The 16,345-nt window shown below is 45.4% G+C and overlaps 1 protein-coding gene across 1 annotated transcript in view; it reads left to right on the top strand.

Moving 5' to 3' along the window:
* LOC147659455 (uncharacterized) overlaps positions 1-16,345 on the top strand; it is a 264,915-nt gene that overhangs the window by 179,542 nt on the left and 69,028 nt on the right. The window contains exons 11-13 of the mRNA XM_086951745.1: positions 4,959-5,003; positions 15,654-15,707; positions 15,951-15,995. Coding sequence (XP_086807871.1) covers positions 4,959-5,003; positions 15,654-15,707; positions 15,951-15,995 — 144 coding nt within the window. The remainder of the gene's footprint in view (positions 1-4,958; positions 5,004-15,653; positions 15,708-15,950; positions 15,996-16,345) is intronic.

Here is a 16,345-nt window from a genome sequence, read left to right as displayed (position 1 = left end):
TCCCAGGAGAGAGGCGAAAGATTGAGGCACCTGATCGAGGACATCAGTGCAAAAGCACAAGTTTAAGTCAGAAAGTCCTCATGTATCCCCTTAATTCCACAATGTTGTTTGAGAATGAGGCCACTACAAGTGTAATATGTAGTGGAAGCAGATTTCGGGTCAATGGGATGATTACATTTTGACAACTACGGAAATAAAACCAGTTATGACTTGGTGGATGCAGGCAGAAAATATATATGCAGGGCAAGACTTTCACAAGGAGCAACCACAATTTAATCTAACAGAAACCTCACTAAAAGGCTGGGCGGGTGCGTGTACACAATCTGTCTGCCAGTGGTCCCCGGGCTCCTCTAGAGCCGCATGTAAACAGCCTGTTACTTAAAGCAGTAAAGTTGACTGTGAAAGTTTTTTTTCGCTGGTATTACATCAGGAGGTCATGATGAGAGCGAATTCGACAACTCTTTATTACATAACAAAACAAGGAGGGACGACATCAAATAATCTGTCACAGGATCCCAACGATTTTTGCACTGGGTGGAACATGTAGACTGCTACAAATGGGGACTGGACTCAAGACAACTCAATCTGATATTTCAGAGGTGGGGCATGGCTCCTCCGGGGGCAGTTCTCACTACACTGGAGAACTGCAAATGCCAAAATTACGTGAGCAGGTGGTGCTGCCCCTGTGCCCAAGAACAAGCATTTTTGATTCTTTGGTCAGGGATATTTGCATATATTTTCCCTCCACGATCCCCTGGTAGCCAGGGTTCTACACAATTTGTAGTAGGAACCATGTACACTGGTACTCATTGCACTAACTTGGACTAGGTAGTTTTGGTGCATGGGGCTGTGGCACCTATTTCTAGAAGCATCAATCCAATTCAAGCAGGATCCGTACCCTCCCTCCAAGAATCAATGAGAGGTGTTACCTCACGACCCAGCCTCGCTGAACCGGATTGACAGGCTGCCACATGCCTAGCATATAGATCCCCTAATATTCCAGTATACTGTTGGAAGATTCTGCAGGCAACCTCAGCAGCTTTCACAGTAAAAACTCTATAAAATGGAAGCAATTCCTTTTTTGGCTGTCATCTAAGGACATTGACCCCTTTTTATACACCCACATGAGATACTATTCTTCAGTTAGTGTACATCTCAAAGCTATATCCAGATACCCTCTGAACTTCTACCACTCCATTTAGCGGCACGTCACTGGAATTCCCTTCCTCCGGAAATGCGTCCTATGGAGGACCTTTTTGTGTTCCAAAAGCATTTGAAAACTTGCCTGTACCCTCTTTTGGAGAGGTTATCTTCAGAGTTTCCCCATTTGGGTCTAGCGCCAGTATGTCCTCTTGGGGAAGATGTGTGCGTTTTATCTTTATTCTCTCCTACGATGGTTAATAATTTGAGAGAACTGGCTTTCACCTTCTTCCCTATTAAAAGCCCACCAGCTTGAGAACCTTTTAAGTCATACATGAGGCCTCTACTTTCGTTTCAGTAATAACTTCTCAAAGGAACATCAGCAAACTAGAAGAATAATTTATAAACCTGCCTCAATTTAAATTTGACAAGCGAAAGTTGACTTTCTCTCCAAATCCTAAATTCATACCTAAGATGCGAACATCATTCTATCTGAACAAAAAAACATTAAGCAATGTTTTTCCACAACCATCTACATTTGTAGAAAAGTCTTAGCATTCTTTGGACCTCACTTATTGTTTGGAATTGTATAATAATAGACCAAAATACTGATAAGTATTCATTTCATAAAGAAACAAATATTTATCAGAACAGAGGAAAACAAAACAAATTATGGGTAGGCTGTATGAATTAATCTCAGCCACTGCTAATTACTGTGGGTGCAATTTATTTTTTTGCCCAATATGTCATCTCAGACAGAAAACATCAATATGCAAAGTAGACTTGGTTCTTCCTCCACCAGGAACTGTTGATGTATATTCCCAGACATGGGTCCTGTGTTCAAGGTCATGCTACTAACCAGGTCAAAGTAGGCTGAAACTTGTCTGGGGTTCTTTGTATTGCCTTTTAGAAGGGGACGAGCCTCGCAGCTCAGGTTGGCCTGTGCCTTTTGGAGCAGAAACAACACTGATTTACATATGGCTGGTTTGTGTGTGTGTTGGCATCGTGGCCAAAAGAACAAAGGACTGGAATGCGGCCAAGTGTAAATTACATGTGGCTGAGGTTAATTCAGGAATTCCCCCATTACTATATTGTCTGCTTTATCATAACAGGGTAAAGCATAGCATGCTGGATCACACCTTGAGTCTTTTTTTCAATGCAATAAATAGGCAACCTCTGAAGCACAGAATAGGGGTGCATTTGACGAGAGGCTTGGTCGCCACAACTAAACTCCTTGCTGGACTACCATTGCTGTACATATGCAAAGCAGCGACTTAGTCTTCAACCCACACCTTCGCCAAGCAGAATTGTCCTGATGACCAGCTAAAGCTTGATACCGCAGTGGAACAAGGTGTACTGCACAACTTGTTTAATTGAATGGGGTCTCATTTCTGCCTATTGCGTTATGCTTAACGTAAAGTTAAGCTTTGGTAATCTTAATTCATGTATGTAAACCTATGAAAGAACTAGGACTGGAGAAGAAAAAGTTAATTACCTTTAACTGCAGTTTTCCAACATTAGTCTACTTCATTATTTCACATGCGCCTACCCTCCTCTCTATTTATGGGGCTACCAATACCTACATAATTAAACGTTTTATAATATGATATTGGTGCCTCTGAGCCCCTCCACTTGATTATCTGGACTTTGAGTCATTAAACTAGGTGAATGGGCTAGTCTGATTTCAAATATTTACTTATGTAGTCAGTTAAAACCGTTACAGAGGACATAAACCATACACACTTGGAGTTTGAACACATCAAATGATAAAGTAGGTTTTTGTTCAAAAGAATGATTAACGAGTTAAAACAATGATACATAAAAGCATGAGTGGGCTACTGGTAGTCTATGGTTGGTTTAAAATGTGTTTTCAATGTTAGTTACTGTACTGGAAGATTGCTGTGTTAACATTGAATAATGAGGATTCACAGCTAGATGTTGGGTAACAATTCAAATATGTGAGTCTATAAAAGGTGCCAATGCTGGAGAGCTTTAGTTACAGGTAGGTAGCGTTTTTCTAATTTAGGATATTGATAAAGTACTCTGAATCAGCTTTATTGGGCTTATAAATTGCATTCATTACTTTTTATAAAAAAGACCGGTTCCTCCTCATTTTGTTATGAAACTTACATCGAGGAGTACAGATCTAAGACATTCTCAATCCCTACCTGCAGTCGGAGAAGAATAGATATGGAGCACATGTAGATAACCCTAAAAGTATGCATTATATCACACACACGGATATGCAAAATAAGTATGAATTTGTTTGTGTGTGTCTGTATGTGTTTCTGTGTGGAGTCATTGAGCATTGAAAAGGTTATAATAATACCTCAGCAAATACAGCACATACCCCCTCATGCTAACACGGCTAGCTTGCTGATTGATCCCCAGATTTCTGTTCACAACCCGTTCATTGACACTTGTCTCCCGCATTCCTTTGGGAGCCTCCTCACTGTTTTCACCAGGTAAACCGTGGCGCAAGTTATGTTTGCAAACAGTTGGAGTTTCTGGGTGGTTAACCTACTAAGCACCTATCACAATGGTATTGCGAATCGGGTGTGCTTGAGGGTAGAACTAGGGCCGTTTGGTGCAGTTTACAAACCTAAATGGAAGGAAGTGACAGCAAACTGAGGAAAAGCAGTTTGAAGATTGTACTATTTCGGTATGAGATGTTCTTCTTCCTCTTAATACTTCAGCATGCAAGTTTTAGATTGTTTGATATTAACACTAACCCTCATCTCAGCTAAAAGAGTGGCTAGGTGGCCATGCCGCATCAGGGCAGGGCCATCGTCTTAGCATACAGGGAGGTATTCAGGATAGTTTCAAGGGGCAGAACCACTAACATTCACAGACAGCTGATATGCACAAACCCCTCGGCCTCTCACTCTTAAGGTGTCAAAGGACCTCTCTGCTGTAGGAGTTCATGAACAAACTTTGGTAATTTGTTGGAGTCTGCACTGTGAGAGTGCTTGATTGACTTTCCCAGTTGACAGTTGGACACATGCATCATTGTAAATTGCATTCGCAAATGGTGCGAATCACAAAATTCGTCCGTTTGCAAATGCAATTTCAATTTTTGGGATTTATCACAATTTTTGTCCTTTTTCACAATTTAAGAAATCGCAAAATTGCGATTTCTTAAACTGCGATTGCATTTAAGGAATCTCAAATTGAGATTCCTTAATTGCAGTGCATCAAACTTAAAAAATTAGCGAATTCGCAAATAAGGGGAGCAAATTACCATGAAGTTGACCTTCATGGTAATTTGCGAAAACTTTGAAAAATGCACTAAAGTGCATTTTTTAAAGTTCCATTTTACACACACACATGCCCTTGGGGCATGTGTGTGTGCAAGATGTACTTATAGGCAGATTTCAGGGGTGCAACAGGGTGTCCTTTGGACACCCCTGCACCCTTGAAATTGCAATCTCAATTTGCGATTCTCTTATGGAGAATCGCAAATTAAGAATGTCTTCACATTCATTCCTATGGGCCTCTAGGCCCGTAGGAATAGATGGGAAGGTATTCCTTAATTGTGATTCTCAATTAGAGAATCGCAATTAAGGAATTTTAAGAAATCACTATTTTTTTAGCAATTTCTTGATGCATTGCAGTTTGCAATTCCTTAATTGCGATTCCTTATTTTTCGCAATTAAGGAATCGCAAAAAGCAATATTGATGCATGTGCCCCTTTGTTTCAAACCCCCTCCCACTCTAACTTCAGGTGATCACACAGGTGACTCCGCATTGAGAACACTGTTAGGACTTGCAATTCTCTGTACACAGCTCAACTAATTTTCTAATTTGCCTTGCTTCAGGGGGCGAAAGGCGACAGCGGGCTCCCAGGACTTCGAGGGGTGCAGGTAAGGAATGGGCAGTTAATTTCACCATAGTAAACTGGGCCTTTCTGGAAGTAAACATCACAGTTCTACACTTAAACAGTTCTATCAAGCTTAATACAATAGACATGTCTGCCTGCAATAGTGTGAGGTGGTCAGAGAGGAGGATGGGTCATGCCTGTGGCTCTTTGTCCTCTAGCACACTCACTGTGATGTTCCTCCGCTTGTGTATCCCCTCTCTGACCCAGTTCTGCCTCCTCCAAGAGTGCTTACCTAGACGCTGTAAAGTACTGAGCCATCAGGTAGAGTCTGGGGATGCTACCACAGTCCAGTTTTCACACACAGCCTCTTAAACACCCCCTAACTCACTAAGACACCCCTTTTTCTAGGTCTCCTGTGAAAATAATTTCTCTCCAATTCCCACCCCCCCCCCCTCCCATTCTGGACTCTCTCACACAGTGCACCCTACACACAATCTTTTTCTCACATAACATACCTGCTTGTGTAACAGTTCCCTTCTCCTCCACGCACACAGATCTCTTTGCTGCGACTTTCATGCATGCACATCGTTACTCTAGAGCAAACCTTATTTTTCATCAGAGACCCCTCATCCCATTTATACGTACGTGGCCCATCGCGCACACTCCATTATGATGCACTCATTCTATCGGTCTTACACACACATTCACACTCAACTTCTTTTATAAGCACTGTTTTTACATATATGCGCTCTTATCACAGACGTCTTCCTTGCCATACAGACTGTCTCTGTCTTGTCTCATAAACTCACTGATGGTCATATTATCATTATTATTTTTGAGTTTTATATATTGCTAGCTAGACCCGAAGGTATAAGAGTGCTTTACATGTTATATGATAACGTCTACAAGAAGTACATGAGGGGATTCATAAGCATCATAGTTGAACAATAAAGCATTAAGTGGTTATAAAGTCACATAGGTATTACACAAGGACAACAGTGGCAGCTGCCATAGAGTAGTATGGGTGCGGCGGGGGAGAAAAAAATATAAAACTCTGAATATTTTCGCCTTCATTTGGGTTTCTGACTTCAATAACACAACCCTTTCAGGAGCCCCCCACCCCCCATCCATTCAGGCCATGGTCAATAAATATCTGTGAAATTTGGGATACTCGACCACCCCATGTCACATTCTGCGGGGAGGGGGGCATCATTTGGCCTTATGCCACTGTCTCTCACTGATTATGCAAAGAACCCTTTAATATTCTTGCGGGAAGGTTTTCTCACGCCAAGGAGAAACCAAGCTTGATCAATGTTTTTCCTCCCACCTGTGGAAAACAATGCTGTCTTGAGGAAGGCGTTGAACAGGCATTGGGGACCCTGAACACTCTACACCAATTCCGCAGTGGCCCCACACAAGTTATAAGTAACTGCACTTCCATCATATGGCCTCTGGCTGCTCCGCCTGCATAGTGCCCATTGTGCCATCCTAGAAACCCCTGGGAACAGAGTTCTGCAGACCTGTGGACACTATGGTGTGCCTGCCATGTGTCTGGGATTCAGAAGATGTTGCTTGCCTCTGGTGAAGCTCCTTGTTGAAGTTATCATCGATTCTCCATCTTTTAGTTGAGACAGGGGCTTTTTTGGGGGAAGCCACTTGCCAGAAAAGAAGAGACATGATGTTCTGCTCAGTTCAGAGCAGACTATATAGGTAAAAGAGAGAGAGGAAAGGGTGTGCCACCCAGGAAACTCTCATGGAGGACAAGAGAAGGCCATTACTGCAAGGAATTCACTTATGCCGCACAAGATAGGATGCCACCATGATTCTATGTCAGTCAGTCACACAAGCTGAAATGAATCAGCAGCTGGCAAGGTATGCTAGTGACACTAGTTAACTCCGGGCAGTGATAATGAAAGCGAACACAACGTGGCAGTACACTGAGTGCTCTTATAGAATGAGCTACAGAGTGGTGAAAGGGAATGCACCCAGAGTGATAACTAATGGCTCATATTAATTCAACTGTTGCCATTCATCTGATTGATTGATTGAAAAAGCTTTATTCGAGTTATACACTCATAAAAGCGCACACATATAAATTCATACATTTTTTTTAAAACTTCAAACATTCTGTTACAATAAATTTATAATTGAAAATACATAATACATAAGCATTAAAATTGTTGCCAATTAGGATAAAATAAGCTTTTTCATAATATGCGAAAACTAGATGCATGTTGAGGTATAGAGACCTCCGCGTTACGGACCATTCCCAAAGTTTATACAATAGAAACTCATACCATACATATTAGCCGCATTTTGTAGTTAAAATTCATATATATCTCCCAGTAGATGTTTGCAAGGATAAGTCAAACAATGGAAAATGTAAAATTCAAAACACATTAGAGGATAGAGCCCTCCTCCTTATGGACCATGCCCACCCCAGATATTTTGCTGTTCCAACTACGATGGACATTTCAGTGGAGGAACAAATAATTCTCAACCCCTCAACACCGCTTAGGACACCAAGGTTCCTACAGACTGGAGCCAACCAAGATTTTCTTGGATTTACATAAGCCTCGCATAAAAAAAGAAAATGTGCGATGCTTTCATTGGGGGCCCCACATGACGGGCAGCACAAACTACTACTAGTTCTCCAACTGGACGTCAAACACCTCAGGGGGAGAGAGCCTGCCCTTAACTGGAAAAATAATTTCCTGTCTAATGGGACAGTTATACTGTCCCAATACTTTTCTAGGGATGGTCTTTGTTTAATTTCCATAAATCTACCCCCCATGGATTCCGAGGTTACGCTCCTCCAAAGTTTCTGATCAATGTGGTCCCAATATATTTCTTTGATACTGGATTTACTAGGGAATACTTCCCCAAGGGGGTTTTCCCATAGTTTGGAGAGCCCAAGCTCAGCAAGGACGTCCCTTAGCATTTTTAGCCATTTAATTTTACGAAAAACATCTGATTTGGCTAATGCTAGGAACCCCTCAGCGTAGTGTCTTATTTCCACGGTTGTCCATAGCCGTCTCCAATAGAGGATAGGCCTCAGTCGGGCACGGTCACTAAGTGATCTTCTGCCTAGATCAAGGCCAAGCGGTATTAATGGGGTACTTTGGGGAAGACTAGTTATCCCTCTCACAAACCTGTTCTCAGATCTTTGAAGGGTGGTAAGACTCTCAAAGCCCCAGACTTCAGCCCCATAAAGGGTTGCGCCCAAGGCTTTTGCGTCATAAACCATAAGAACAGGTTTTATAGGCCTGGTTTTGGATTTTACTTGCTCGACCCTGAGGGCTCCTGAAATCTGCTGATGTTTCAACACCGCCTTCTCTATGTGTCTTGACCAACCAAGTTTGCTTGATATCTCCACCCCGAGGTATGTAAAAACATTTACTAACTCTAATTTGATATTGTTCAAGAATACCTTGGGTTGAGATTGGCGCTTTTGCCCAAAGGCCATCAACTTGGTTTTATTTACATTAACCTCGAGACCCCGTTCTTTGCAAAATGCGTCAAATATATTCAGGGCTCGCTGGAGACCCGACGGGGTCTTGGACACAATCAAGGTGTCGTCGGCGAACATCAGAATTGGAACTCTGATGCCCGCTAACGAAGGTGCGTCAACCATTGCGTCCAATATCCTATCTACAATGCCATTAATGAACAGGGAGAACAGCAGGGGTGCCATTGCACATCCCTGCCGTACCCCCCGCTCAACTGGAAAGTTGGTAGTGGATTCCCCATTCCTCCCCCACTGAACCTTGGCATAGTTGCTTTCGTGAAGACGCATTATCAGCGTGAGCAAATCAAGTGGGACCCCTATTTTGGACAGAACCTCCCACAGCGTGCACCTGGGCACCAGGTCAAAGGCAGCCCTTAGATCTACAAATGCTACATAGAGGCTGCCTTTACCCAGGAGTACAGTCCCCCACCGTAGCATGGTGAAGCGAAAAATTTGATCGACCGTACTGGTTGCACGTCTGAATCCTGCCTGGAAGGGGGATAAGGCATTGTTGTCATCTACCCAGGCCATAAGTTTGTCGACCAGCATCTTCCCCACTACTTTTTGCATAGTAGCCAGCAAACTTATTGGTCTATAGTTTGCCGGGAGTGACCGGTCGCCTTTCTTAAAAATCGGTATTATTATTGCCCCCTTCCATATATTGGGGATTTTTGCCCCTTTGGCCAAGCCGTTTCCCAACAAGGTCGCATATTTTGCCCACTGGACCTTGTCGTATTTGAAAATGTCTGAAGGGATTCCATCTAGCCCAGGGGCTTTTCCCCCCTGCAGAGTTGAAATTACAAGTTCTGCGTCCTTAGTTAGGAATAGATCACCCTTGCAAAAAACCATAGGGATTGATTCTATGGCCACTATATCCCTACACTCAGCATACTGGGGTTTAAAATACTCGACCCACAATGCCTCATCGACATTGTTGTCGGGATTATTGGGGGCGCCCCCTCTTCCCCATTTCACAATTTTCCAGAAAATTCTGGAATCCTTTTGCCCTGAAGCCTCAAGTAGCTCCTCCCAGTACTCCTCATCCCACCGCTTCTTAGCCTTTCGGATGCTGTCATTATAATATTTCCTGGTGGCGCTAATCGAGGCCTTGTCCCTGCTTTTGAGTGCTCTGCCCAACTCCAGTCTAGCTACCCTACACTGTTTGTTGAACCAGGTTGCCAATGTGATTGGTACTTTTCTATTAGTCTTCAATGGCTTAATAAAGTGCGGTTTTATCAAAGAGAAGAATGTGTCATGTATATCAGTTATTTGGACAGAGCCTGGTGATACAGGATCTACTTTTTCCATGGCGGCAATAGCATTGTCTACCTCCAAATTAATGGACTCCAAGGTGGCCAAATTGGCCAGGACATATGGCCATTTCACCCTTCTTGAGTCATTGGCCATAACAGGTATGCTCCCACTACCTGACACTGGGTTGGCTCGTGCGGCCCTCCACCATGAGTGGGAGACACAGAGGGGGTTATGGTCACTTTCTACTCTCCCCACAATTTCCATGTCACCCACGCCACACCATAACTCAAGACTACAGATGACATAGTCGATCCTGCTTTTATTATGTCCATTGTCGAATGTACAATTACCACCTTGGTCGCTTTTTGACCTGCCATTAAGGGCCCTCAGACCATACTCCAAACATAACGCATTCAACGACAAAATATCTTTTGTCCACCGCTTCACAGGTAGGAGGTTTAGGTTTGGGATGCCCCAAAGGGCATCTTCCTCTAGTCCTATTGGGTATGCAGTATTTTCTAGAGGCTCGAATGTCCTATTCAAGTCACCAGCCAAAATTACTCTGTTTCCAAGTGACTGGGATTCAAGGGAGGCGGATAGAACTTCTAAGGTAGCAGAATTCCCAAGACTCTTGCCCCTAGCATATATGTTATAAATGTCTATCATGCCACCCTTACCTACGGATAATCTCAATAATTGTATATCCTTGCAACCTAGATCAATCATTTTTGCTTTTACATTTGAATTTTGCTTGATCCAGACTGCGAGGCCTCCCATAGGTCTACCCCTGGGGCCTCTCGTTGCTGGTATACAGAAATTTAAGTAACCCGGGAAATGAATTGGGTCACAAGCCCACGTCTCTTGGAATAGGCACATTTCAAACCCACTTACAAAATCAATCCAATGCTGTGACAACAATCTAGCCCCCAGCCCCGCTATATTCCATGACAGAAGTCTCTCCAGGGTATTTTCTATACAAATCCCCTTTTCGTTAGGTGCCGTGGGCGGCAAATCATCCTGCTTCCCGCAGTCACAATCCTCACTTAAAACAATATTTATACAATTTGCATCTGTACCCTCCTTGGTGCAAATGGTAGTTGGGAGGGCCGGTTCACCCACACACCCCTCCGAACATACAATAATGCCCCCATCCCTCACATTCGCCACTTCGGATTTTTGGCTCGTTTCATCTTCATAGGGTATCAATGTTACATCAGGGTTACTTCCCCCAACCATTTCATCTTCCAAACGTAATTGTTCAACTGGTCTCTGTCAACATCCCCACCTCGTCTGCCCCTGCCCATTATAGGGGTTAAATGCCTGTATGTAGCAATTATTTGTTCTAGATATGGGAGCAGCAGGGGGGCCAGCCTCTACCCAGGTACAGAGACTGGGTCTCGATTGCTCCCTGCAGCCCCCTGGGTAGATCACCGGTCTGGGATAAAAGAAAGTGAGGTCCACAACCCCAATCCCACCAATACTAATGTTCCAACCAGGTCCCGTAATCAGCCCCACAACCCTTGGATCCTGAAAGTTGATTATAATACACTCACCCCCCTGTTTTTTTAAGGTATTCCCTATCCAATTGACCCTTCTGGCCCCAATTATCAGGCCATCCACTCCCCCTGGCAGGGGTCTATTGACACAAAGCCAATGCATGGCCTTGTTTTTTAGCGTGTCATAAGTTTCTCTTTGACCCTCCGTTAGGGGTGGAACGTTAGTAAGTATGGCCACATATGGGTAGGAGTCCGGGGTGAGCTGTACTGGCGGGATCCTAGTCGGCAGTTTGGTTATTTGGGTCTTTGTTTGTGCTTGTTCTAAAGGAACACGGCTCTGTGTAAGGATGTTTTCCACTGTCACACAAGTATTAGTCCCATTCCCGATACGATGAGCATTGTTCCCGGTGCCATTACTAGAGTGGATTTTATCATTTCCTGACCGTTGGGCCATAGTTTTTCCCGGTCCGGTCGGCAAAAGTGTGGCATTTTTGCTAATTGTGGTGGGTGGATTTTTTACACTATCCTTACTACCCTTGTTGGTGATGTTATTAGGCTTAGTTTTCCCACAATTACTAATGATTTTGGTGGACATTAGATCAGATACATTCTTACTATTCCCCCCTTTATTATCCTGTGCAGGAATACCACTTACAGGCGGGGATTGTAAGTCAACCAACACGACTCCTTGATCTTTATCGACTGTCTGTTGGTGTTTCCCAGTCTCACCCATTTTTTTGCCAGACTTAATTAAAGATTTAATAGAAAAAAAGTTATCTAGGCTAGCTTGTTCTAGATGGTCAAGTTGTTCAGCTAGCTTTTTAAGTCTTAGCTCTACGGGATTTAGAAGGGAACGCATTATTTTTTCCACTTCTAACAGAAGATCGTGATTGGGAGATAGTGACCCCGAGGGTGCTATGATAGTTGGATCTGGGACTGGCACCGCCAATGTTGTCGAAGGCACCATGATTATAGGATCCACTTCTACTGGGGCTGCTTCAGCCTCCCCCATTGGCATTAATACGCCATTCTTTGAAGGGACATGGCTTGAAGACGATTTAGTACCCAGCTTCCTGTACTTTCTTGCAGGTTTTTGAGGTTGTGATTTTTTTACAGTAACTCCCCATTTCCTTTTGACACCAGGCTTAGATTTAATCGCTTCCAATTGTACACAGTGTTTTTCTAAAGCTCCTTTCCCTTTTACTAATTGGCTAGGTACATCAAAATGCGCAACAGATAGATTAGTTGCTACAATGTCCGATGAAGAATTAACAGCTAACTCAGTATGCAAAGGCAAGTCGAGTAATAGGTCCTGGGTGGCTGGTAAAACAATGGATGACAGAGGTGTAACCAGCGCAGGAAAGTTCAGACCTTGATTTTTCTCAGGCGGGTTTTTCAAAAGCTCTATCGAGAGCCTACGCCCGGCTCGTCTTTCCGCCAGAGCGATCTCTTTATCAATATCCTGTGGCAAACGCTTGAAGTAGGAGTCAAGAGGGCCCATGACAGCAGGCTCTGCTTCACCCATAGGAGGCAACAGGGTAGAGATACTTGTTGAGCAAGCCATAGTGCAAGAAACCCCCCTTCTACCCACCAATAAGCTAGCAATTCACGAATCAGTTACAAATTCAGTGGGTTAATCAGTACCTGGACCATAGATGTTAATGGGGTGGCCCAGCCCGGCCTCCAGCGGCCCCGGACGGCCACAGACGGTCCCGCCCTTGTCCCGGGCTTCTCCCGCGCGCTCTCCCGCGCTGCGGGAGTGTAATCAGTTAATGTAGGACTTGCACACAAGAGGTGGAAGGGGTGGGAGGGGTCGGGGAGAGCGGCCCAGGTGATGCTGCTCCGGGCTGGCGCTCGCTCCTGGGAGATGAAGTCCCTCAGGGAGCAGGCGCGCTCGCTCGCAGCCCCGTTACAGACTTCCCTCAGCTGTCCCTTTAGAACTCCAGGCGGCAACACGAACACTCCAGCGATGCGGGACCCGCGGAGCGGGTTCCGCGAGAGGTAGGCAAAGACTGGAAAGACTGAAAGGCTGGTAGGCTGGTAAGCTGCAAAGTACTCAGTCCCAAACAGTAGGCAAAATGCTGGAAATACAAAAAGGCGTCCCGCTCTCGATCACAGCTGATGCTGCTTAAGACTGCTCGGTGGAAGGGTGGGAGGGGTCGGGGAGAGCGGCCCAGGTGATGCTGCTCCGGGCTGGCGCTCGCTCCTGGGAGATGAAGTCCCTCAGGGAGCAGGCGCGCTCGCTCGCAGCCCCGTTACAGACTTCCCTCAGCTGTCCCTTTAGAACTCCAGGCGGCAACACGAACACTCCAGCGATGCGGGACCCGCGGAGCGGGTTCCGCGAGAGGTAGGCAAAGACTGGAAAGACTGAAAGGCTGGTAGGCTGGTAAGCTGCAAAGTACTCAGTCCCAAACAGTAGGCAAAATGCTGGAAATACAAAAAGGCGTCCCGCTCTCGATCACAGCTGATGCTGCTTAAGACTGCTCGGTGGAAGGGTGGGAGGGGTCGGGGAGAGCGGCCCAGGTGACGCTGCTCCGGGCTGGCGCTCGCTCCTGGGAGATGAAGTCCCTCAGGGAGCAGGCGCGCTCGCTCGCAGCCCCGTTACAGACTTCCCTCAGCTGTCCCTTTAGAACTCCAGGCGGCAACACGAACACTCCAGCGATGCGGGACCCGCGGAGCGGGTTCCGCGAGAGGTAGGCAAAGACTGGAAAGACTGAAAGGCTGGTAGGCTGGTAAGCTGCAAAGTACTCAGTCCCAAACAGTAGGCAAAATGCTGGAAATACAAAAAGGCGTCCCGCTCTCGATCACAGCTGATGCTGCTTAAGACTGCTCGGTGGAAGGGTGGGAGGGGTCGGGGAGAGCGGCCCAGGTGATGCTGCTCCGGGCTGGCGCTCGCTCCTGGGAGATGAAGTCCCTCAGGGAGCAGGCGCGCTCGCTCGCAGCCCCGTTACAGACTTCCCTCAGCTGTCCCTTTAGAACTCCAGGCGGCAACACGAACACTCCAGCGATGCGGGACCCGCGGAGCGGGTTCCGCGAGAGGTAGGCAAAGACTGGAAAGACTGAAAGGCTGGTAGGCTGGTAAGCTGCAAAGTACTCAGTCCCAAACAGTAGGCAAAATGCTGGAAATACAAAAAGGCGTCCCGCTCTCGATCACAGCTGATGCTGCTTAAGACTGCTCGGTGGAAGGGTGGGAGGGGTCGGGGAGAGCGGCCCAGGTGATGCTGCTCCGGGCTGGCGCTCGCTCCTGGGAGATGAAGTCCCTCAGGGAGCAGGCGCGCTCGCTCGCAGCCCCGTTACAGACTTCCCTCAGCTGTCCCTTTAGAACTCCAGGCGGCAACACGAACACTCCAGCGATGCGGGACCCGCGGAGCGGGTTCCGCGAGAGGTAGGCAAAGACTGGAAAGACTGAAAGGCTGGTAGGCTGGTAAGCTGCAAAGTACTCAGTCCCAAACAGTAGGCAAAATGCTGGAAATACAAAAAGGCGTCCCGCTCTCGATCACAGCTGATGCTGCTTAAGACTGCTCGGTGGAAGGGTGGGAGGGGTCGGGGAGAGCGGCCCAGGTGATGCTGCTCCGGGCTGGCGCTCGCTCCTGGGAGATGAAGTCCCTCAGGGAGCAGGCGCGCTCGCTCGCAGCCCCGTTACAGACTTCCCTCAGCTGTCCCTTTAGAACTCCAGGCGGCAACACGAACACTCCAGCGATGCGGGACCCGCGGAGCGGGTTCCGCGAGAGGTAGGCAAAGACTGGAAAGACTGAAAGGCTGGTAGGCTGGTAAGCTGCAAAGTACTCAGTCCCAAACAGTAGGCAAAATGCTGGAAATACAAAAAGGCGTCGCCATTCATCACTTTTGTGATGTTTTCCTGAATACCTCAAGTGTGTCCAGATAGAGTTTGTGAGGTGTTCGTGCCATATGCCACAATTTGCACCTCACTGATAGGGCCCAAAATGCAATATGACATCAGGGGTTGCTTATGTCGCTGTTCTAAGTGAACGTAACCTATCAGTTTGGAATGAGCAGTTCTTTTAGGAGCAAATTTGTATCCCATTCAAGATAATGATGACCTCCAGACACAGAAAGTGTACAGGACAATTGAAATGGTAGAGCTGTACAATACAATACAATACCAACGCTGGTAACATGACCTAACATTTGGTAGCTCTATGCAATGGCACAAATGAGAAAAAGACTGATGGGGTGCAGGCAGAATAATTATCAGTGGTCTAGAGGAATTCAAGAAATTCCAATAATCACTTTTTTACACACTGTGCAGCCTGCACTTGACTAATCATATTTGAAAGAAAAACGAGACTGACTTTTTATAAGGAAGTAAATAAAAACAAAAAAAAGAAACTGGAAAATTCACTAGGGAATCCATGATTTCAGTAAGAGCCAAAAATCTTCTCTTTACTCTCTTTCCTTATTCTTTCCTTTTTAGGGCCCAATGGGAGTGAAAGGTGCCTTGGGATTTCAGGGAGCCCCAGGACCATCCGTGAGTGTTTCCATCATTGGATTGCTATATGATTTTATTGTTATTTAATTATTGATTTTTTTAATTGTCTCTGTGTACGTAGATTACTCAGTGTGTTCTATGGCAAGTTAATGTCTTATATAGAGAGATTATTAACCAGGAGTGAGAATGACAAAATATCCTCCCTCCATCAATCTCTAGTGAACATATCTTGCTACTCACTGCTGTTGCTAAAGTTTCACAAGCTTGTGTTTCTGTCTTTAGGGGGAACAAGGCAATACAGGACCCCAAGGACCAGTTGGATTATCAGTGAGTAAAAGGTTTTCAAGATACAAAATATTTTCCTCCCTCCCACTGCTCAGCCTGTAGGCCACCTTCTCCTCCCATTCAATCTCTTCATGCCTTCTAATCTCTCACTTTGTACAGTGTTTTACTCTTTGTAGCTACACTTCCATTATATAAGCCACTATCTTACTCACCCAAGGATCATTGGAATTGCCTGTGAGTAAATGTTTTATTCCATGCCACTAAAAAGATATGTGTCCCATTAAAACATGCTATGATAATTTATGTGTACAGCACATTGTTCAAATTCCATCCCTATACCACAGCACAGGCCAAATTAATCTGCTATTACTCTAGCTTGTGCTCTTGGCCTT

The sequence above is a fragment of the Lissotriton vulgaris genome, unplaced genomic scaffold, assembly GCF_964263255.1.
Source record: "Lissotriton vulgaris unplaced genomic scaffold, aLisVul1.2 SCAFFOLD_1074, whole genome shotgun sequence".
NCBI classification, from domain to species: domain Eukaryota; kingdom Metazoa; phylum Chordata; class Amphibia; order Caudata; family Salamandridae; genus Lissotriton; species Lissotriton vulgaris.
Note: the sequence above shows the minus strand (reverse complement) of the source record. Positions and strands in the feature narration are given on the sequence as shown.